The sequence below is a fragment of the Grammomys surdaster genome, unplaced genomic scaffold, assembly GCF_004785775.1.
Source record: "Grammomys surdaster isolate TR1022 unplaced genomic scaffold, NIH_TR_1.0 125928, whole genome shotgun sequence".
NCBI lineage: Eukaryota > Metazoa > Chordata > Mammalia > Rodentia > Muridae > Grammomys > Grammomys surdaster.
In genome coordinates this window covers 2,471,800-2,496,447 of record NW_021620751.1, presented here as the reverse complement: position 1 = coordinate 2,496,447, position 24,648 = coordinate 2,471,800, and the positions used below count along the sequence as shown (strand labels likewise).

Sequence of the window (24,648 nt, the reverse complement as noted above, 5' to 3'; positions counted from 1 at the left end):
TCCCCCTACTTATTAGAGTTACTTTTTCTTCATGTCATTGAAAATTCATATAGCAGCCATTTTAGATAAAGCGATAGGAATCCAATAGACAAATAAAGCCAGAACGATATGATAATCAAATTCAATCATAGCTGAAGCTAGAGTTTGAATTGTGCCTGCAAACTGTCCTCTACCCCCACTTCCTGCAGCTTCCTCCCCAACCCTGGCTCTCCCTTCCTTCCCAATCCTCTGTCTCTCCTTTTCCCCTCTGTGTTGTCTTTTTTTTTTTCCTCTCAGGATTAGCTTGCTGTCCCCAAGTCATGGTAAAATTTGTCATGGCCACTTCTAGATGACCAGTCCAAATTTTATTTCAATAAAGAGGTATCTCTGTCTGGATAGTGTCTGTAAAGTTGCAGATAATGACTTAACTAAGTCATAAACTTATCCCTGAAATGGTGCCCCCTCCTGCAATTACCTACATCTGAACCCCAGGAGCCTATGCCTCTAGTAAAGGAGAATATAGTTGGTAGGTAAAAGTAGGTTGCTAATCAAGTGACCTTAAAATAGATTATCCAGGATTATCTGGGTGGCAGGATTTGTAAGTAAGGAAGACAGAAGAGTGTTGGAGAAATGACTGTACAAGAAGGATCCTGTCTGATGTGGCTTTGCAGATGGAGACAGGGTCATAAACCAGGTGGATTTGCAGATAGAGATGATGTCATAAGCCAGGTGTCCTTGGAGCCGAGGAAGGCCAGGGACAGGGTCCCTCCTGGACTTGCCAGAAGCAGTGTGGCTGTACTGAGCCTTAGCCTAGCAAGATATAGCGTAGTCCTTTGATAACTCCTGTGGGCTATCACTAAACTTACAGCAATCCACCATAGCAGGGATAGAAATCTCATAGCTTTTCGCCACTCGTAAGCCAAACTATGACATTTTGAAAATTTAATTGTTGTAAAGAAAGTTTCAAGGAAGACCCTTCAGAATTCTCTGTACCCTATAGCATTCTTTTCCCTGGCTTTAACCCTTGCAAACAGATTTTGATGTTTGTGGATTTAAAATCTAGAGCCAATATTAATCATTAAAAGTACTACTGCTCACCCACACAATAGTAAGAACTTTGAGGGATGTTGTATTTGTCTGATATAGCTTTCAGGTTAGCAGTTTCTAACGGTGACTGACAGCCAGTGCGGTGTTTCTTCAGAATCTAAGCAGGGAAGGTTAACATTTTGGCATTTGTTCCTCACTTAAAAAAACAAATCTCATCTTGTTAGCCTGCTATTATTTGGATGATTAGAAGATGTATCCCAGAAAAAAACAAATACTTGGCTACTTCACCTCAAAGCATGTATTTCCTTCTCCTACCTGATTTAGCATTCCTGAGTACTGAAGAATGCACTATACTCTCCTGAGTGACTTTACAGGACATAAACATTGCGCAGTTGCCACAAATATTTATTGAAGGCAGAGATTTAAGGAAAGAAAGAACGAGAAGGATCTCTAAGTTCACAGTTCTTTTTTCTTTCTTAATGAGTCCTTCACCCGCTTTTTCTTTTCGTTTTTCTGATAGCTTTATGAAAAATAATATGTCTAATGATGATAAAAGCCCACGGGGATGAATGGAGAGCTGAGAAGGGGCGGGGTTTTGGCTGTATTCAGTGTGCTCATAATTGCTCTGGAGAGAAGATGTGTTCCTGTCCCGTTAAGTGTTTACAGCCTTGCTAAGCCCTTTGGCATTTGGTGTCCTCTTTAATGTCCACTCTTCACCCTGCTTGCCTTTTTGCTTGAACAGTTGGCCGCTGTTGCTTGTGGTGATGAAAGTTATTCCCTTACCCGGGGCTCAGGATTTGGGGGTGTTGTTGCTTGAGATGCTTCCTCAGCTGGTCTCAGAAATGCTGGATTGATTTCCCTCTTGAGGCCAGATTACCGTGTTTCTGAGAATTTGTACTGGATAAAGGAAATTGCCTGTGTGAGCTACCTCTCTGTAGTGCAGTGATCAGCAGTTCTTGGGAAAGAATCCCATGTCCCTAGGTGGGGCCATGGGGCAAGAATTGCTTCAGCTTGTCTGGATTTTAGGTCCTCTGTCATTCTAGGTTTATGGTCCTTCTAGCCACACCAGACATTCCAGGCTGGAGTGGGAGTGTAGGGAAGAGGTGCCGAGGGAACTTCTTCCTCTTGATGGTAAGTCATTTTTTCATGTGCTTGAATTATGCGAAGTGGAGCAGGTTCTTCCTTTAGCATTGCGGTTTCTGTTGTACACATTCTCATGGCGAGCCTTCATTTTCACAATTTGCTTGCAAGATGCCAAAGCATTCATCAGGTTAGAGCCCAAACCTAAATGCAGGCTTGTCTGACTCCAGATCGTTAGTGCTCAGGCATCAAACCCGGGTCTCTTTGCTCCGGGAAGGAAGGACATAAGCTTCAGTCTCAATTGTCTTCTAATTGTTTCCCTGTGCCTGGAAAAACCTTGATTGGTGATAGAACACCTAAGCACATGCATCTCTGAGATGTGAGCTTTATCGTGTACTGGGGACATTTGGCATCCTTCATGAGACATCTGTGTATCACTCTATAACATACTCAGAAGGACAGCTGTCACATTTTCCCGATTATAGCACCTGTGACTAAATGTATAAGGAAAATGAGATGACCCCAGAGCATAGTCACTGTGTATTACTGGGTATCTCAACCAGCCCCTCATGGAACATTCGCTCCTAAGAAACCACTGTCCCCTAAAGAGCCATCCTTCTCTTCTTTCCCACTCTCCGAGAGGGACATTAAACCCAATTAATGTACTACACCTCTGTCCCAGAGTTCTTAACATTTTGGAAATCAAATGGTACAAACATGTAACTGGAAACCTCTTATACCGGTGGCTTTAATTTGTGTCACATGATTTAATATTGAGAACTGTGGAAGCTTATACAAGGAAGTTTGTCCCTTGTACACTGGTTTCTTGGAAAGAATGGGGCTTGAGGCCAGTCTTGGAGGCCCAGGTGGATTCACCAATCCGTCTTTTCCCTCGTAGTTCAGCAGATTGGGCTGTGAAGGTGGGTGGGTGGGTGGGGTTAAGCCAGGCCTACTCAGGCACAATCGTGCTTTCTGAGGCTAATAGGCATGATGCTGAGAACACACTGCAGAGGGCCTTACATGCCCAACTTAAATGTTGATTTAGATTAAGTTGCTTTATCTATAGATTTCTATTTTGTTTATGAGACTATTGGGTTAGGAGTTTGGGGAGTCTAACATGAATAAAGGTACCAATGTTATAATTTTGTCAGGAAATAATGGCAAACTATTCAGAGAGAACAGCATGGTAAATTTGGTAATTACTTTGTCAGTGTTTGTGTGATGTTGGAAGTTGAACTCAGGCTAGGTACCTCCCTCCCCCCCCTCTCTATATGCCCTTGCCTTCACACACACACACACACACACACACACACACACACACACACATTTATTTATGGATGTACTCAGTAGTAAGATACTATTCTATTGATTGAGTCATTTCATTTTTATAGTAACTGAAGCAAATATGGTTACTCTCATTTGTATGGATGAGTAGACATAGAGGGTCTTAGGTTACTAATATCACTAAGGGAGTGATACAGACCTGGGGCTTTACAGTAGTTCTCTGGGCAGTGACTTGGACAGTATTTTGGTATAATTTACATAATATATAGCAAAAATAATGTGTGTGTGTGGAATTTGGGCTTGGAACTTGCAGGATTGTGTTTGAAGGCAGTGAGAAGTTAAAATGTGAGTAGAGGAAAGAAGGAGCAGTTTATGGGGAAAATCAGTAAGGTTTGACCATGACCATAATTGGTAAAATCTGATAGGATATAACTTCCCGACACTGATTTATGACCGTCTGCACACTGCGTGTGGAGATGGTGACGTCAAAGGGGCAAGCCGAAGGTTCAGTTTTATTTAGATAAGTTAAAGATTCTCGGCAGGGAACTGACCCATTTCAGCTGCAGTGTGAATGACTGGCTGTTTTCTATGAAAACATTTTGCCTTGATGGCTTATTGTGTGTACAGTGTCACGCTAAATCACAGATGTGTGTAAAAGGGTCGAAAACCTCAGAAATGTTTTAAGTTTTGAAAGTATTAAGAAAATCCACTATTTTTGACATTCAAACAAAAAGTCAAATAATTCTAAATATAGGCTGAGGACTCCTACTTGAAATGCCCAGACTGTAAATATTTTGTGTTTCCGATTTTGGCAGATTTACATTTGCATAATGAGATATTTTAGCGATGATACCCAACACAAGACATGAAATTCTCGTATGCTTCATATACACCTCATATATTCCATAGTTTAAGGACAGTCCCATACATTTTTTTTATTGTGTCAGCAGTCTGGTCAGATGAAGTTAAGTTGACATCTTATGGAGCCCCAAGTTTCAGATTTGTTTTTAGAGCATTTTGGGTCCGTTTTTTTCATGGGTTTTGGCGTTGGAGTACGTAGCCTCTAAGTGGAAACAGAATGTTGCTTTTGATGCAGTTGGTGTGCAGTGATTAAGTCTGACTGCAGATTTACGTGTCTCTATCAAACATGTACCTGCAATAGGAGTTATTTAATACAAATGAAAAGACGAATGAGAAGGAAGAGAATTGGAGACCAAAGGAGGAAGGAGGGTGGAGTAGGACCAGAGGACATGTAAAAATGTTATAAACATTATACTCTGTATGATTTACATATTCTAATAAGGAACTTTATAAAAAAATTAGGAATTTAGATATGAGAGAACTTCCCCTTCTCCTAAAAGCTTGCATTATAATTAGGCTGCCAGAGAAGGTGTGGATGGATGTTGTTAGGGGCAGTCTGAGTCCTGAGACAAACTGTGCTTAATCGGACTGCCTCCCTCTTGGCTGCCTAGTCTTTGAGCTCGCTCAGAAATAGAGGCGGCAAAGATACCCTTTACAAAAGAGGCTCTGTAGAAGCCCAGTCTCACTGTGACAGACAAGTGGTATCAGAGTCCCATCCTGGTGTGTCTGGCTAAGCCTGGACTGCCCCTAGTAAAGCAGAAGAGGGTGTATTATCTTCATAAGACTTCTCCTCAGAAAGGATGATGAGAGAGATGCTGTCCTTTGCAAACCTCCTCCACATTCCGTCTTCATAGCTGCACACATTATTCTCCATCACCAGTAAAGGGTAAAGTTCGACGTGGAGGGATGCCTAGGGCCCTCTGAGGACACACACTCTCGTCGGAAGTAGGCTGGAGCTAATGGCACTCTACCTCTAACTTAAGGAAACAATAACCAAATATACCCAAGATGCTTAGTGTGTAGAAAGAGACAAGACAAGAATTTAATGGGTTTTTAATTTAAAAAAAAAATTTTTGACTGGTCTGGTGTGGGAACTGATTTCCTACTGCTGATAATAGAGGTTCCATGTCTCTCATTCCTGGAGGTCTGTTTTAATAATTTCATCCATTACTTATTCTTGGTGACTTAAGCTGTAAGGCGTGAATGCAGTGAGATAACTGATTTATAAGTCGGTAGGATCTGGGAGAAACACATACATGTTTTGCAGACAGAATTCTGGCTCTAGATCCTGGTCAGCCTTTACAGTTTGTCCTCCTTGATGGCTTTGTGCTAACATTACGGTTTAGGAGAGGAATGTATGCTACTTTTAGATACTCTGCAGGTTCAAACTGTACTCATTCATTTCTTTATTCACAAAAAACTATTGACCCACTTTGACTTCTGTAGTGAAGAGAACAGATACACTTCTTCCTCATATGAAGCTTTCAAGTAACGAGGAAAAAAATCCATAAATAAACATTTATAATAAGATTTCTAATCGTTCAAAGGTTAACAGAATTGGTAGGGAAAGGAAAAGGATCAGAGCAAAGAATGGAGAAGATATAGGAAATTTATTGAAATGGTTGTTGTCAGGTATGGGGAAAAACGATTCATCCACAGAACTAAGAGAGAAGACGGACTATACACACACATATGTCAGGGTGCTGTCGGAAAATCTCTTCTGCATGATGCTGTGGTCATGAGTGAGTAACAGTGGGGTTATCTAATAGTAAGGCTTAATGGTGGTTTGCGTACTCCATACTTGTTAAAGTTAAGGCCCACAGAAACTTCATAGTTAATACTTTGGCCATTCAGCCATCACCTTTGACAAGTGTATAATTTCTTTTTTTCTTTTATTCTGATCTCAGATTCTCCTTCCCCTACTCTTCCTAGGTCCTCTCATATTCCTCCAAGATCCTCCCTAACTCTCCTCCAAGGTCCTCCCCACCTTCCCTAGCATCCTTTTTGTCTCTCATTAGAAAATAGGCACCTAAAAAATAATAATAAGGTCCAATAAGATAAGTCAAAAACAAATCAGAATTAAGACAAAACAACCAAACAAGAAAAAGAAGTAAAGAAACGCACAAGAAATATATATATAGATGTAGAGACAAACACACTTGCACACACAAGAGTCTCACAGAAAATAAAACTGGACCTTTGAGGTTCAAAAAAAATTGTCCTGACTTAACATTGTGAGACAAAGAATCTCCAAAGAAAGATACTGTTGTTTGTTTTGTGTTGACCACCTACTTCTGGACATGGGGCCTACTCTTTGTTTAAAAAAAAATTAAGGAATTAATTTGCTTTACATCCTGACCACAATTTCTCCTCCATCCTCTCCTACCAGCTCTCCTCCCTCACCTCCTCTCCCTCAATCCACCTCTCATCCCTTTCCAGAAAAAGGGAGGATGGAGGCCTACTCTTAAGAGTGGTTCATTTCCCAGTATGACTTCCTTGGAAAAACTAATTTTTCATTTGCAAGTGGCTTTCAGTTGGAGATAGCTTTTGGGTTATAGCTGGGTTGTCCACTTCTCTCTTCTCTCAGACTCTATCTGGTGCAGCCCCATGCTGGACCTACACATGCTATGTCAGTTTCTCTGAGTTCTTTTGCATGACAGCCCTGATGTGTCAAGAAGGCCTTGTTTTCTTGCTGTTCTCCATCCTCTCTGGCTCTTACATTCCTTCTGTCTCCTTTTCAGCAGAGTTCCCTGAGCCCTGAAGGGAAGGGTTTGATGGAGACATCCCTTTCAGGGATCACCATGCCAAGGTCTCTTACTCTATGCATATAGTTTAGCTGTTGGTCCTTGTATATTCCCATTCTTTGTAGATGGAAGCTCCTTTGATGCTCACAGAGGAAGGCACTGATCTACAAGTAAAGCTGAATATTGTTAGGAGTCATTTTATTGCTAAGCTCTTTATAACAGTAGTATTTGGTTTTCCTCTAGGTCCCTGGGCTTTCTAATCTCAGGTTCTTGGCTACTCAAGCAGTGTTGGGTATGGGTTCCATCTTATGGAGTTCTTTAAGTCAAACCAGATATTGGTTGGCTATGCCCACAGACCATGTGCCAATATTGAACCACTATATATTGCAGGGAGATCACTCTTATAAATTAAAAGACTTATAGCTGCATCAGTTTTTCTATTTCCTCTTTGGTAGCATGGAGAGGACCTTCTAGTACCATGTAAAGATGAAGGCTCTATGTAGGCACCAGCTGTTCAGCTCCATGCTCAATGAGTTGTGTGGGTGTTGTCTTCATCAATAGGGCCTTATCATCATTTTATGGAGAGCCACCAATGGCCTTGGTTGTTTGGGGGATTCTGTGGCTGTTCCTTTGGCCAACAACTCAACTAGCTGTAATTCATTCCCTGCACTGGAAGCTTCATTTGATCACGAGATGCCCAGCTGGGGCTCAGTCTCATCTCCAGTTACTTGGAAGTTTCATTTAGATCACCTTCATATATGTACATATTACAGGAAACTTTTTCTACTAAATTAGGTTTACATATGACCCCTCTAATGGCGCTCATGTTTAGCATCTCTCCTGGTATTCCTTACCTTGCTCCATCTTCCCTTCCCCTCCTTGTTTGAGCCTTATATTCCAGTCCATTCCCTCATCCATCTGTAACTATTTATACTTTTACCCCTGCTATGGAGATTCATCTTGCACCCCTAGTTTCTTATTCTCTACCCAGCCTGTGTGGTTATATGGATTACAGCTTGCTTGTCAATGACTTAACAGCTAATATGATATAGACAAATACATACCATATTTGTCTTACTGGCTCTGAGTTATGTCATTCAGGATGATTTTTTTCTAGTTCTATTCATTTTCCTATGAATTTCATGGTTTAATTTTTTTAAATGGCTGATTAATATTCCACTGTGTAAATGTACATTTTTATCCATTCATCCACTGACAGACATGTAGGTGTTTTCTAATTGCTCGATATTTTTTATGAATAGAGAAGCAATGACCATGGTTGAGCAAGTGTCTCTGTCTAAGGATAAATGAAGCATCCTTTGAGGACATATGTTCTCAAGAGTGGTATCACTGGATCTTGAGGTAGCCTCCTGATCTAGCTGTAGCATCCTGAGGAACTACCACACCAATTTCCATAGTGGCTGTACAAGTTTGCACTCCTACCAACAATGGATGAGTGTTTCTCTTTCTCCCACAATCTCCAGCATGAGCTGTCATTTGTTTTATTGATCTTGGCCATTCTGATTGGTGTAAGATGAAATCTCAAAGTAGTTTTGATTTGTATTTTCCTGATGACTAAAGTTGTTAAACCTTTCTTTAAGTGTTTCTTAGCCATTGAGGTTCCTCTTTTGTGAATTCTGTTTAGCTCTGTACCTTCATTTTTTAATTGTGTTATTTGTTTTCTTGATGTTCAATATATTTTTTAGTTCTTTTTTTGACATTAGCCAATTATTGGATGTATAGTTGATGAAAAAAATCCTTTTTCATTCTGTAATGTGCTACTTTATCTGAATGATGGTATACTTTGCCATAGAGAAGCTTTTATGTTTCGTAAGGTCTTATTTTTGAATTGTTTTTAGTGCTATGTTATTAGTGATCTGTTCAGAATGTATTTCCCTGTGCCAGTGAGTTCAAGGTTACTCCACCCTTTTTATTCTATCACACATAGTGTATCAAGCCTTATGTAGAGGTCTTTGATTCACTTGGAGTTGACTTCTGTGCAGAGTGATGAGTGAGGTTCTATGCATTTTTCTTCATGAAACAATCCACTTTAATCAGCACCATTTAGTAAAGATGCTGTCTACTTTCCAGTGTGAATTTCAGGCTTCCTACTAAAGGAAAAATCAGGTTTTCATATGTCTGCACATTTATTTCTAGATTGTCTATTCTATTTCATTGATCAGGGAGTCATATATTTCTATTTTTTAAAACTGAACATGCCATTTTCTTAATGAGTAAGTAATTATATTTATGTTTTTAGTGGCTAGTATTCATGGAGTCTTTGGTTGATATCATGTGAACTTCTTCACAAATACATGATATTGAACTGTGGCTAATGTCTACTTGATAACCAAAAAGACAACTCATGGATAATAAACACCTTGATCAAAGCGATAGTTGATTCCACTTGTTGGTGTCTTACATACTGTTGTTCATTTCTTTTTTTATTTAAATTTTATTGAACATTTTATTTACATTTCAAATGTAATCCCCTTTCACCATTTCCCCCCACACCCAGGAACTCCCTATCCCATCCCCTCTCCCCCTGCTTCTATAAGGATATGCCCCCACCCACCCTCCCACTCCCACCTCCCCACCCATGATTTCCCCCACACTGGGGCGTCCAGCCTTCACTGGATTAAGGACTTTCTCACTTACCTGTGCCTGACAATGTCATCTTCCCTTATGTATACAGCTCATCCTGAGCGAAGTAATTCAATCACAAAAGAACACACATGGTCTGCACTCACTGATAACTGGATATTAGCCCAAAAGCTTGCAATATCCAAGATTCAACTCACAGACCACATGAAGCTCATGAACAAGGAAGACCAAAGTGTGGGTGCTTTGGCCCATCGTAGAAGGAGTAACAAAATATTCATGGGAGCAAATATGGAGACAAAGTGTGGGACAGAAACTGAAGGAGGGGCTGTCCAGAGGCTGCTCCACCTGCGTATCCATCCCTTGTATATTCACCAAAGGCTGATGTGGATGCCAGGAAGTTCATGTTGACAGGAGCCTGATATAGCTGTCTCCTTAGAGGTCTGCCAGAGCCTGAGATATACAGAGGTGGATGCTCACAGCTAACTATTGAGCTAATCATGGGGTTCCCAATGGAGGAGTGAGAGAGAAGACTGAAGGAGCTGAAAGGGCTTGTGGCCCCATGGGGAGAGCAACAATACCAACCAACCAGAGCTCCCAGGATCTAAACCACCAGCCTGGAAGCACAAAGGGAGGGACCACGTCTCCAGCTGTATATGTTGGGGAGGATGACATTGTCAGGCATAGGTGGGTGAGGAAGTCCTGTTGTTCATTTCTAACCACACACAGAACTGCTCTATACAATTAGGGTTTGTCAAGCACATGCTTTTAAAATCCAGTACATGAATATTGGACATACTTTGGTTTTTTATGTAATTGTAATCTGTTATTGAAATGCTTTAGGTAGTTTCGAGTTGCTACCCACTTTCCCTATCTCTCCTTCCCAAAGTAGAATTTATAGCTATTTACAGAAGTTACTGAAGCTGTATTATGTGCTAGCTTTCCTTCATAGTTCAGATCTTAAGTTAGAAATTGACAGCAAGATGCTCCATCTGCACCCAAGTGGATGAGAATGTGGAGTTTCCTTTCAGAGTCAAGTAAGTGGTCAGAGCTGAGATTTTCCTCAGGCTTCTCACTTCAGAGCAGGCTTGGCTCTGCTTCCTCGTTTATAGAATAAAGGTAATAATTCCGACCTATTGTGGTTGCTGTGCTAGAGACCATGCATTCCCATGCACAATTCACAGAGCAAAGTGGTTTGCCAATAAATAGCAGACAGTTGGGGAACTCTTTAGTAAGCTCCAGGCTGTTAGGGGTTGCTGAGTTCATCTTATCCCTACTAACCCTCATTCCCAAGGGGAAAATGACTGATTGAGGGTTTCATTTCAGAAATGATTCTTATGCGTATATGTAAAAATGATTTATTATTTAGTATTGGGAAAGAGGTTTTCTGTAGCATCTTTCTTTTAAATAAAAATTCAGAGGACACTGTCTGAACTGGAACTGTCTCAGAGGTCTAGGATGTATGGCTCACTGTCTGCATGTTGCTTTCCTTATCCTCTTGGGTGTGGAGGGGCCTTCTTACATTCGTATTCTCCAGTCTCTTAATCCAGGCATCAGTATGTTGTCTAGACTTCCTTGTGTGAATTCCATTCAGAGGAGATGGGAAATCCATACATTAAGTTTAAGCATTGTTCGCTTTTTCCTTGGAAGCAGTGAACTGAGGGATGGAGACAGAGTTATAACAGATTACTTGTGTAGGGAAGATGTTCGTGGGTCCTCAGTAGAACTAGAAGACAGCATGACTAGCAGCATACACAAAGAAAAAGTTGTATGGTTACCAAAAATTAACACACACTGAAGAAATCCATCTGGCTATAGTTTGATATATAGAAAACCACATATTAGGTTATTGTATATTGAGTGTCAAGTGAATAAAAGTGGTTCATTGCCCATATGGACCTTATTTGGGGTGTGTCTTCTCATGTCTCACTCATGGGCTTGATTCATACCTGCCTGTGAACAATTTCTTCCCACTACAATCACTCTGCCCCTGTAACTCTTATGTTCATTCTTTAAATTTCCAGCCTTGTTTTCAACCAGATTTCATGGAAACCTTCGCTATGGGTTTGGTTTTAAGGGAAACCAGCGTCATACTCACTTAGTTACTTTAGGGATGTGCAGTTGAGCTTTCCAGGTTAGAGCCAGACTTCACTTTGCTATGCAGAGTTTTCACTGTTCCTCTGTCTAATGATTCTTGCAGATGCATTGCTTGCGTCATGTGCATAACCAAGACTGGTATTTTGTTTACATGCATTGGTCAATTCAGGTGGCATAACATTGACATATACACTAAAACTTTCCAAATTACAACATGCCTCATCCATCCTTTGGGACTTTCCCCTTGAATACACACTGATTTTAAAGACACTTATATGCACACATTGTTGGTTCATTATGGATCGTGGGCTCTAAATTAATGGATTGCAAAGATTTGTTTTCTATAGACAGTCATTGTTTGCAATTCAGTTAGTTTTGTCAGGCAACATGAGCACATTACTGGAGTAGTTTTGGGTGAGAACTTTGAAAGTGAGTCTTTAAATTCATGCTCACAGGTTCTCTTTCCCATGCTTGCTTTTTTCATGCTCATTTCCTCTGTGTTTCTTTCTGTGGTATCTACTGTTGTTTTATTTTTCCCAAGTCCAAATAGTCAAATAGCCTAGGGGAGATAGTCTTGACTGGGAGATATACTTTAGTATATAAATGGTTACCTATGTTATAAGGTGGGTTCCAAATATATATGCAAATAGACACCTGTTCCTTGGAAAGAATACAATATAAAATGAGAATATTATACTCTCATGCCTCTGCATGTCAATTTTATAGATTGTGGTTTCTTCTTTTTTGGTCATTCTTTTAGTTTTTTATTTGTTTTTTGTTTTGTTCGTTTGTTTGTTTTATAAATCAGGATTACCAATTGTGGCATTAGTACCATAGCACAGCAGAGCAAAAAAGAGTATAGGCTTTGGAGTATAATTTGGATTTTTATTCAAGCTTAGCAGCTGCTGACTTTGGAATCAGGTCCTTCCTGAACTCAGTTTCCTATCAGGTATATGATTTTCAGGGATGTTAGGTTGGAAAAGAAACCATAAACTACAGTGTTAAACTTAATGTATAAATCCTAAGTTTGTGTTAGAAGCACCAAAGGAAGATACTGAATGTGACAGAGATTCTAGCTATCTACAGGGAACAAAATAAAATCAAGAAATTTTATATGATAGCAACTTTGCTAAAAGTTCTTATGGGAATCCTGAGTTATTTTAGGCATATGTCCTAATTTTAAATGAACCAGATATAGTTTGTAGAGACATATTCATGCTCTTAAATATAGCAACAAGGTATAAATGTTCATGATTTAATAAATTTTAAAATTATAATAATTGGATTTTCTAAGTGCACTTGAGAGGTGATTTTAGTTATCAAAAAGTATTATACATGCTCTAGCTCAAGAATAGATTTCATTTGCAGTGTGGCTTAGCTTTGTGAGGTAGGGCTTTATGCTGTGTTCTACTGTCTGATGTCTTACAATTCTCTTTTTTACCCCCACAGATTTACCAACAAAGAGATACAGAGAGTATGAGCTGGTGACACCAGTTAGCACAAATCTAAAAGGACACTATCTTTCCCATATTCTTTCTGCAAATCACAAAAAGAGGTCACCCAGGGACGTGTCATCTAACTCAGAGCAATTGTTCTTCAACGTCACAGCATTTGGAAGAGATTTTCATCTTCGACTAAAGCCAAACACTCACTTCATAGCTCCTGGAGCTGTGGTGGAATGGCATGAGACAGCTCCCAGGTCTGGGAATACCACTGACCCCAGAAACAGCCGTCCACATGGAAGTGCTTCAGAAGGAAGCTGGAGATCAGAGCCTTTGCAGACTAGCTGTGCCTATGTTGGTGACATCATGGACATTCCTGGAACCTCTGTTGCCATTAGCAACTGTGATGGTCTGGTAAGACTCATTTCCTTTCCTGTGTGAACATGGATGTGTGCAGATGCTGGCATTTCGTTTGTCTTCAGCATTGCAAGGTTGAGATGGAAAGAAACCTCAACTCATAGGCAGTGTGGTGGGCTTGGCAGGACCCCTCTGTCCTGTGACTGTTATAGCTTATATATACTGCCTTGTGAATCTTACAACCTTCTGGGTTACTGGAGCCTTGTAATTCTTACTGGAGCTTGGTTCCATTTGGAGGACATGATTACACAAAGGTGACTAATAATTCTTGACAAAGTACAATGTTGCTCTTGATATGCCATCCTATTTCTAGGTTAGACACCCTGAGCTGCCCAGATGCAGAATTGTCACCACTCTCTGTCGTGTTCCAGAAAACTTCTGCTACTGGAGACAACTTCTCTCCCCACATTACCCAACCAACTCTAGCCACAATTCTGTCAGGGCTTTTCCAAGCTTTCTCTAAGATGACAGTGGACTCCATCACTGCCATGCCCATAGGTAGCACACTCAGCCCTTTTCAAAGCCTTTGGCAGAAGGTGTTGGCCTGCTTCACCTTGCTTTCTGCTCTAGAGTGAGTTCGGGGGCAGAAGTCAAGATGGTGCCAGGTGTTTCGCACTGAGACTGGAAGATGCTCTTGCTGGAAACCCTAAATGAAAATTTATTCTCTCCACAGAGTCCTGCCTTGCACTCTGTCACACCATTAAACTTCTCCTTTGAGTAGTGACAGCTGGTACTGATTTTTATGGTCTGTAAGTTTACCAAAAACACAGGGACATTTGATATAATCTTTACGTCATGAGCTTTACCATAGAAAGACATTACATTTTTCTAGATTTACTAATGTACAGTTGCCCTGTTAATTCTCCCGATACGTCACCAGAGGGAACTGGTTGGGAGTAGAGAAACAGAGAAGTGAATTGGTTTTCTGGGTTACTGGAGGTCAGTGATTTTCTTCTGGGCTGCTTTTAAGATCAAGGGAGATTACCAAGTGCTAAGGTTTTCCACATTAAGAAAACCTTCCACATTAAGAAAAATTTACTTCTAACTTCTGATGAAAGGACTAGGGTTTATCTAGTAAAAACAGTATGTACAAAGGACAAATTCGGGCAAGGTCTGGCTGAAAAAGATGGGAGGTGTCTCCTCTCTCTCCTTCCTTCTTATCCTTAGATCTTTCTTTTGTGCCCTATTCCCAAATTCCCTGAGGATCAGAGCAGGAGAACCTTGATAGTATATCAGGGGTTCTAAGCAGTTAATGTTAACAACTTAATGATGATAGATGAATGTCTTTCTCTAAAATATTAGGTAGCCACATCTGGCGAATATCAGAGGTATTTTATCCTTGTTGGATCTTTGGGAAGACCAAATGAACTCTGTGGGTAGTTGCCAACTTGTAGCAAAAACATCCTCAGAACGTCTGCTTTGGGATTTGGTCCCTTCAAAAACATACTATTGCTGTACTTGCTTCAGTAAGTCTGGTAGCAGAGGCACTTTTTATTTTATTTTTTTAATTTTTTAAAAACCAGGTCTGTTTTGGAAAGAATAAGACAGTGTGCATGTGATTGAGAACATTTGGTAATTGTAGATTCAGGTCAATCTGGTAAGTGAAATGTTTGGCACTAAAAATAGGCATGATCGTGGAACCAATTGCCGGGTACTTAGAGAAGCCAGTTGTAGAGAGCTGACCTTTAGAATGCCCGTGGTGGGCATCTGCTTCTGGGCCAGTGTCCTCTTACTTTTCATTCCACAGAGATGGATGCCCATGGAAGTGACTGTGTACCACTGATGGATGGGGCAGACGGGGAGAACAAGGCCTTTCTGGTTTACATAGTGATTTAAGAGGTGTTAGAAATTCTGAGGAAAGAGGGCTGAAACCATGTTTCCAGAATGACGTGAGGCTGTTTTAGGATGACAGACTTCATAGAACTTGGCATGGGAATGGTAAGGGTACCCCCATTTACTTAGTGTACGACAGTTGCTTTCATCTTAACCTATAGTGTGCTTGGCCTCTTAGTCAGGGTTTGTATTCCTGCACAAAACATCACAATCAAGAAGCAAGTTGGGGCGGGGAGGGTTTACTCAGCTTACACTTCCACATGGCTGTTCGTCATGAAAGGAAGTCAGGACAGGAACTCACACAGGGTAGGAACCTGGAGGCAGGAGCTGATGCAGAGGCCATGGAGGGTGCTGCTTACTGGCTTGCTTCTCCTGGCTTGCTCAGCCTGATTTCTTATAGAACCCAAGACTACCAGCCCAGGGATGGCACCACCCACAATGGGCTGGGCCTGTCCACCCTTGATCACTAATTGAGAAAATGCCTTACAGCTGGATCTCTTGGAGGCATTTCTTCAAAGAAGACTCTTTTTCTGTGATAACTCCAGTTTGTGTCAAGGTGACACAAAAAACTATCCAGTATGCCTCTCCATGCCCTATATAGAAGCTGATGGTATTATCTAGTTTTGTGTGACCTATGTGACCTTTTGCCTACATCATTATCTTGCCTCCATTTTCACGCAGCTAGTTGGGCAGTTTGTATTTACTTAGAGTAAGGAGTGATGGGTTAGCTCATGCTTTAATCATTAATGTACCTTGTGCCCTAATAACATATATAGGTTCTTGAAGGTACTGAAGATCATGTGATTGTGGAAGCAGTGGTCTTACGTTACTTCTGGGCAAATTATACTTGAAACAAGAAGAAACCAAGCATTGTGGAAGTGACAGGATGCCTTGTGAGGACTGTACTCTGAGTACAGTCGACCCTCAAAGAGTCCCTCAAGCTCTTGTGGCACAAACACTGATTCAGGTTAGCACAGGACTGAAGCACTCATGAATGTCAGGCTCTGTACACTTCATAACTGAAGTGACTACTGAGGGAGGCTGGGCTTGGCCTTTGCCTTCAGTGAGAACTGGAAACAGTGTGTATAAAAACATAATCAAAGAATAAAGCTGATGTCGGGGATGTGGCAAGACTAGCTTGGGGAGACGTGAGAACTAAGATGATGGAAAGATTAGGTCTGCCTTGGATGCTAGGCTTAATGGGAAAAGTTATAACTCCAGTGTGAGATTTTGAGAAAATGGCCATGTATGTCAACATACTCAAGGATGGAGGAAGGGAAATGGTGGAAAGATGGAAAACCTCTGGCCATATGACCGGGGAGATCTTGGGAAACCTGATTTCATGAAGGTTGAAGCCCATTACAACACATTATAGGAGGGTCAATGTAGAGTAGGTTACCATGGGGTAACCTGAATGTAGGACAAAAGAGATAGTATGTGAAGGGAAGAAGGAGAGAAAAAGAGGCACATCTTACAGACATGTGCATGGCTAATGCTGTCAGGGTTACCCAGATGCTCAGGATGGTGACCAGGGTGAATGGACCTTGGTGTTCTCCATAGTCCATGTCTTCTGGTGTCATGGGGTCTTTGCTGATGGTATCTAGGTGACTTTATACAAACAGCTTTGTAGCAGGTTTTTTTTTTCCTTTCTAAAGTGCCTGCAATGTTATGTGAGAAGAATGGGATTTGGTTTTCGAGAATCCGAATTGATTCCCCTAGTCTCAGGCTCTCCAAGCTTTGTTTGAGGAGTTAAAGTCTGCTCCATCGGAAGATTTGAATGAATCTGATTCTTTCCATCTGGGGTCTTTCCCGCCTCCCCACACACGTGTTTACTCTCTGATCAGATTTCTTCATTCCACATCTAAAGGGCATTTCTAATGTCTTTCAGTGGTTTATGCTTGTAATATGCTTTTACACGGAAGTTAAATAAATTGTAGATGGAGATAATATCATTTTATGTAATCAATGTCACCTAACTTTTGAGAATAAACCAGTAATCCCTCTATTAATAAGGGAGTTGATATTCATTCATTTTTTATGCTGTGGTATTTATTCTATATAAGTATGTGTATGAATGTTCATATATGAAATATATATTTCAAATACACAGTTATGTATATGTATATATTTATAAGCACATATTAAATAATGGGGACAGTCAAGTATACACAGCATCATTTGCAATCAAGAGAAATGCAATCAAATTTAAAGATGCATTATTAAATTATAGTTGCATAAAATGAACTGAAGTGCATATTACATAATGCCTGAAGGATTTTGCAGTCATTTCCTATGGTTCTTGCAATGAGCTAGAAAGCTACCAGGTTAAATTTCTAAAAGCTGGTGGGATGCTAATTGCTCCCCCTTGAGCAGCTGTGTTCTTCATAATTTACAGATAACAGGAAAAAGTGTACCTCATGGGACCCTGTATCAAGGCAAAATTTTAAAATGAAATTTAGTTTGATGAAATGTGCTTGCCTATGTGTACTCCTGGGTTCAGTTATAGTAGTTCAGGAGAAAGAAAACTAACTCTCCAGTTTCTTGACTATTTTTTCATCATATTTAATATGAAATACATGGTAATTGACTGTTATTGTTAAGATTTCCAATCATTTGTCAGCTACCAATAGTTAAGTTTTTATGGAGCTGATGTTCTATGAGAATCCTCTCTCCCTCACTCCCTTTCTATCTCCATCCTTTTCTTGGTCTGTCAGAGCATTGAAACTAGTGCCTTATACATTCTAGGCAGGTACTGTATCACTGAGCCACATCTCCAGCTCCATGAGACTTTTCAGTCTTAGGGGCTATCATCCCTCATCCCTGTGTTCAAGGGTCAACTCTAGCTGTTGTTTTAACTTTCTCACTTATTCTCTGGCTGGCTGTTCTGTGCATCACTTGAGTATGAGCTATCGATGTTTTCAACTATGATGGTGGAACTAGGTTTGCTTTCCTTCAGTGCTTCCATTTTCATATATTTATTTACATGGCCTGTGATTTCATATGCAAATATTTATGATTGTTAAATATGTTTTTCTTAGCATACATCTTCCGTTGTCTCTTGTAATGTGCTTTGTAAAGTCTGCCTTGCCCATTATTAGTACATGAGATGGGCTTTCCTTTTAATTAATCAATGTCTTTGAATCTAAAGTGATTTTCTTATAAACATGGTCTAGTTGAATTATGCTTTTTGCTTTATTTTATTATATGTGTTTTCTTTTATTCCATCTTGTCCAGTATTTTTCAAATGACCACTGCTATTTGCAACCAATGTCAGCACACACAACTTTAGGAAGGGCTCTGTGATGAAGAGAAGGAAGGGTCTACCTGAGACTCTCTTTCTTGTTGGTTTCTATCCTTCTCGAAAGGGACCAATGTGTTCTCCTGGGTATTCCCTGAAGAATATTGGAGTTCACAGATGAGACCCAGAGTCTGAGGTCTCTATTAATCTAGGAGGGCAGTCTGAATGCCTAACCTTTATCAGAAAACAACTCACCATGAGTGGGAATACATTGTCTGATCAGACAGCCCTGAGAAACAAAGAACTCTGTGTGTGGTGTTCATTTGAGTTCATTTGAGGCTATGAAGAACTTAGAAGGGTATTTCCTAAACTCTTAAATTGGATAGAAATTCCCTGTGATGTAATAGGGCCCCACAGCCCACACATTGTTATCTGGTGAATTATAGATTCACCCAAATTTCTTATCCTGAAATCTTCACTCACAATAGCCCAAAATGTGACTGTATTTGGAGAAAGGACATTTTAGGTGATTAAGAAAAAATTGTCATCTTTAGAGTGGGGCTTAACCCGCTGTTCTGAAAAGATGAAGTGATTGGACAAAGACAGGCAAAGAGGGGAGGGCAGGGAAGGATATGAGGAAGAGAAGGTGTCTACAAGCCAAGGAGAAAGGCCCTGGGAGAGCCAACACTAGCAGCTGTGTAAAGGGGCACTTCCAGCCTACAGAGCTGATACATACTTGTGTTGCTTAAACAGTGCAGTCTACAGTATTCTGGTATAGTAATTGCAGAAACTTGTAGTTCATACCCTTCCTTCCTTCCTTCCTTCCTTCCTTCCTTCCTTCCTTCCTTCCTTCCTTCCTTCCTCCCTCCCTCCCTCCCTCCCTCCCTCCCCTCCTCCTCCTCCTCCTCCTCCTCCTCCTCCTTCTTTTTCTTCTTCTTCTATTAATTTGTCCTTTGACAGTTTCATTCATGTGTATGATGCATTTTGTTCCTCTTCAGTGCCCTCCCTCTGATAACCTACTGTCCATCACCTCTCTTTTCCCAACCTATCTCTCTCACATTATTGTGTCTTTTTGTTTTGTCACCAACCATGTTTAGCCTTCAGTTCATAACATCTGCATCTACTTGTACTGTACCTGTATAGCATTGGGCCTGTCCATATTCAGTTATAGACTACAGGGCTGGAGGGACATGGGCTTCATCCCTTCCCGATGTCTTACTCACATTCCATTGGATAGCCCACATACACAGGGCTGGCAGCCTTATTTATTTTCTTTTAAAAATAACCCATTTATGTTTATGTGTGTTTTCCTGCATGTATGCTCTGTGCACCATTGTGCATACATTGCCAGAAGAAGTATTGGAACCTCTGAGATTGGAGTTATAGAAGGCTGGGGCCTCTGAGATTGGAGTTAGATAAAGTTGGAGTCTCTGACATTAGAGTAAGAGAGCCACCATGCACAGATTGGAATATAGCCTGGGACCTCTGGAAGAAAAGGCAGGATGTTTAACCACTGAGCCATCTCACCAGACCCTGTTTTTATTTTGAAAATCCATTCTGAAATTCTCTGTCTTGACTGGGGAATTTAGCCATTTACATTTAACTTAATTACTGATAAGGGAAGGTCTTAATTTTGATGTCTATTTCAATGGTTGATAGCTGTTCTTGTCTCTCATTTTCCATATTACTATTTTATGTTTAGGAGGTGTTTGGTGGGTTTATCTTTTGCAGAAAAATACTTTAATACCTTTATCATCATCTTTTGAGTGTATCCTGTAGCTGTACTCTTCGTGGTTACTATGGAGGTTACAATTAACATCTTAAAGTTAGAATCCCTTGTTTTGAACTTACTTAACATGATAAAATATAAAAACTGTTCCTTTGTAGTTCTGACTGTCCTTTCACTTGTGGACATCATAAAATTATTATTATGCATTTTATGTCTAGAATTTTTAAAAAAGCTAAACTCTTTAATCCATTTTAAAATTTTTTATTACACTTTTAAGAATTAATTTAATTTTGTATTTCTTTCTTCCCTCCAGACCCATCATGTCTCCTCCCTGGGACTCCTCTCATGTGTTCCCTTAAGTTTCCTCTCAAATTGATGGCCTCTCCTTTACCAACTATTTTTACTACCATATATTTAAGTTCATAAATGTATAAATAAACCTGCTGAGTCTGTTTAATGTGGCTTGTGTCTATATGATTTCAGGTTGACCACTTTGTTTTCACTAGCCAGAATATCATCCCTGGGAGAGGCTAATGCTCTTAACATTCATCAGCTGCCCATAGTTCTTTGTCTCTGGTCAGAACTCTATGGGATTTCCTCTATCCTCTGTTAACCTGTCAATTGATATTATCACTGTTCAGGTCTTGTTTAGGCAACCATATTGTTAGCATATGTTGAGTCAATCTTTCCTGACACTTCTAGAAGACACATTCACACAGCAGACTTGATGCTTCTTTACCTCTTATATTCTTTATGGCCACCCGACCCCCACTTCCATGAAATCCTTGGAGCCTTCAGTGCAGAAGTTCTGCTGTGGATGTATCAGTTGGTGCTGGGCTCTACATGAGCCACAGGCCTCTGCATTTTGATCTGTTGTGGTTTTCTGTAATGGTCTCCATTTGCTGTAAAGGGAAAGTCCTTTGATGAGGGATGAGAGCTACATTTATCTGTGCTTACAAATATAAGTTTTAGAGTACAGTTAGCAATTATGCTGGTCAAGTAAAGTGACAGTAGTAGGTTCTCTTCCAAGACCTGTGACCTCATTCGCCCTGGTTAGTTGGCTAGTTCTCAGTACCTGTCATGATTTTGCTCTTATTGAATGGGCCTTAAATCCAATTAGGCAACTGTTGGTTACTGCCAAGATATGAATGACAGTATTGTACCCTTAGAAATACCTTGCCATGCTGGTCACTATTGCAGTTTATTGGCATCACAGATAGGATTATTGATTGCTTTTCTCTCTTGACCGCTTACATAGTACTTTTTGGTACTATGAAAAAACCATGTAGAAAGGCTTTCAGGTTAGACTCACCTTAAATATTCTGAGTCCTGTGTTTGAAGTATATGGCGTAATCTTCAATAGAGTCTTACCTTCAACCTCCAAGAGGCAGGTAAGGGCAACAGCAATAACCTTTATTGTTTTGAGAGTCACTTGGACTAGCTTGACTAACTATTCAAACAGAAGTTTCTCATGCCTGTTGTCTATTACTGGGGCTTTGTTATATAGTATACAGCTCTTATGGAGAGCATTGTTAACCCTGTGGCATAGTATCTGTCTGTCTGTCCGTCCATCCATCCATCATTATCTATCTATCTATCTATCTATCTATCTATCTATCTATCTATCTATCTATCTATCTATCTATCTGAAGTGGATACACATACATTTGTGTGTATTATGACTTTTAAATCATGTTGTAAGCCCAAGTAGAATTATCTACCATTATCAAAATAATAATAGCTTTTATAATGCTCCTTTGATGAATTTATCTTTACTGAGATCTTTAATTTTTCATATGGTTTCAGATGTATGCATTTTACTCTTTTATTTCAACCTGTATGAACCTTGATTTTGAAAGATTTTTTCCGGACATATAGAACTCTTTGTTGATATTTCTATTTTTAATATTTTTGTCAGCATATAATTATACACAGTAATAAATTTCATCATGACATTTTCATACATGTACATATTTCAATACTATTCATCTCCCCCATTACGCTCTCTTGTCCATACCTGACTCTTGCCAACTTCCTTTCTTTTTCAAGTTAGCCCTTCTGTATTTCTTTTCTCTCCTTTCCTTTCCTTTCCTTTCCTTTCCTTTCCTTTCCTTTCCTTTCCTTTCCTTTCCTTTCCTTTCCTTTCCTTTCCTTTCCTTTCCTTTCCTTTCCTTTCCTTTCCTTTCCTTTCCTTTCCTTTCCTTTCCTTTCCTTTTTCCTTTCCTTTCCTTTCCTTTCCTTTCCTTTCCTTTTTCCTTTCCTTTCCTTTTTCCTTTCCTTTCCTTTCCTTTCCTTTCCTTTTTCCTTTCCTTTCCTTTTTCCTTTCCTTTCCTTTCCTTTTTCCTTTTTCCTTTTTCCTTTTTCCTTTTTCCTTTTTCCTTTTCCTTTTTCCTTTTTCCTTCTTTTTCCTTTTTCCTTCTTTTTCCTTTTTCCTTTTTCCTTTTTCCTTTTTCCTTTTTCCTTTTTCCTTTTTCCTTTCCTTTCCTTTCCTTTCCTTTCCTTTCCTCTTTTATGTGACTCAATGACTTTGATTATGGCTGTGTAGAGTTGCACAGATGAGCATATATTTAGGGGAGTGTGGACACATTACCAGCAATTACACCACTGAGAGCATGTAACCCCCAGTCAATTATTCAGAGATTTTTTTTAACGTGTTGACTATGTACGCTCATGCCCTTTGATCTGTAAAACTTCTTATGAGAAATGATACTGATAATCATACTGAGGCTGTGCTGTGTATGCTTATTATGTATGTGTGAATCTCAGCTGCTTACCCAGTTCCTGCATCTTCCCCTTGACTTTATCTACTAGATTTGCCATAGGTGCACACACACACACACACACACACACACACACACACTCACACACATATATATACCACAGTTCCAGAAATCAGATTCATTTCTTCTCCATAGTTACCAGGTTTGCTCATTTTTACCCCGTCAAGTATAAGGGTTTTGCTCTAGGAGTCACATGCTCTGGAGCCTATCGTAAGATGGATCCTGCCATGGTCAAATGACACCTGAGCATGGAGCAACACAATCCTCTTGGCCCATACACATCCTCTACTTTTAAGGAAATCACCAGATGGAAAAGTAGGCCTTCCAGAAATTGCCTGTTTTAAATTGGCATTAGAAAATTCTATTAGGTCCACAAAAGCTCCTTGCGTCCCCCCCAAGCCCCTGATGGTGCCATTTAAGTTGAATTGCTCAATAGTTGGAGCCCCATACTATTTTTCCTGACTTGGAAACTTTAAGATTTTTTTGTTATTTGTTTGTTTTCTCAGCTTCTCTTTTCCTCAAGTATATATGGTGACCTAATTTTCTCCAACTATGCAGTTGCTTTGGAACAGTCAGTGTCAGGTTCACCACAAATGCACAAGATAAATTAAAATGTGGAAAAAAATGTGCTGGTTTTTGTTTTGTTTTGCTTTTTTGTTTTGAAGTCACTTCAGCAGAATGGGAAGGTTACCAGGATCCCCTCTGGGAACAGTGGCTGCCATGCCCTCTGGCCCTCTGTGATCAGACCAGATTCCAAGCATTTGCAAAGGTCCTTTGTAGCTCACCTGGTATGGTTAAGCTATAACCATTTCTGTCGCTGCCTGATTCAGGGATGATATGTAATGTCAGTTGCTCTTCTGCTAAGAGCTCAACGAATCCCTGCTCTCTCCTGGAAGTTGCTCAGCTTCAAAAGAATCCTGAGTCCTGTCATCCTGAATGTTTTGGTGTGTGTTTAGCATCTGGATTCAGGAGGTGATTTCTGGCTCCTACTCCGTCATCCCAGAATCCATATTTATATCTTAAAATGCTCAGGACATAATATTGTAGAGTTTTGGAGTCAGAATCAAAAAGGTAGTGAGAATGAAAAGTAGCTAAGCTTTGCTAAGTTGTGATATCTTATAAGAGTGTAATTTGAAAGACAGCATTGGATAACACAAGCATTTTATGCAGTGGCTGAGGGAAATGAACCCTGTTGGGATTGGTCACAATTTTGTATGAGAACCAGACAAACCTGTACTCTGTTTCCATATTTGCTATCCTCAGCACCTTCAACAAGCCAGTTAGCATTTCCCTGTCGCTTTGCTTCAGAGAGATGTGAATGGATGTGGTCAGATCAAGGCTTTGGGAAGAATGCCAGTGCAGCCCCAGGAAACCAGAAAGTTACTTGAGATCTTTCTTCTCTTCTCTCTTCTTCTCTTCTCTTCTCTTCTCTTCTCTCTTCTTCTCTTCTCTTCTCTTCTCTTCTCTTCTCTTCTCTTCTCTTCTCTTCTCTTCTCTTCTCTTCTCTTCCCTCTCC

At 40.1% G+C, this 24,648-nt stretch overlaps 1 protein-coding gene across 2 annotated transcripts in view; it reads left to right on the top strand.

Moving 5' to 3' along the window:
* Adamts3 (ADAM metallopeptidase with thrombospondin type 1 motif 3) overlaps positions 1 to 24,648 on the top strand; it is a 215,308-nt gene that overhangs the window by 9,388 nt on the left and 181,272 nt on the right. For both annotated transcript variants that reach the window (XM_028752617.1, XM_028752615.1), the window contains exon 3: positions 13,143 to 13,549. In XM_028752617.1, the coding sequence (XP_028608450.1) occupies positions 13,143 to 13,549 (407 nt within the window). The remainder of the gene's footprint in view (positions 1 to 13,142; positions 13,550 to 24,648) is intronic.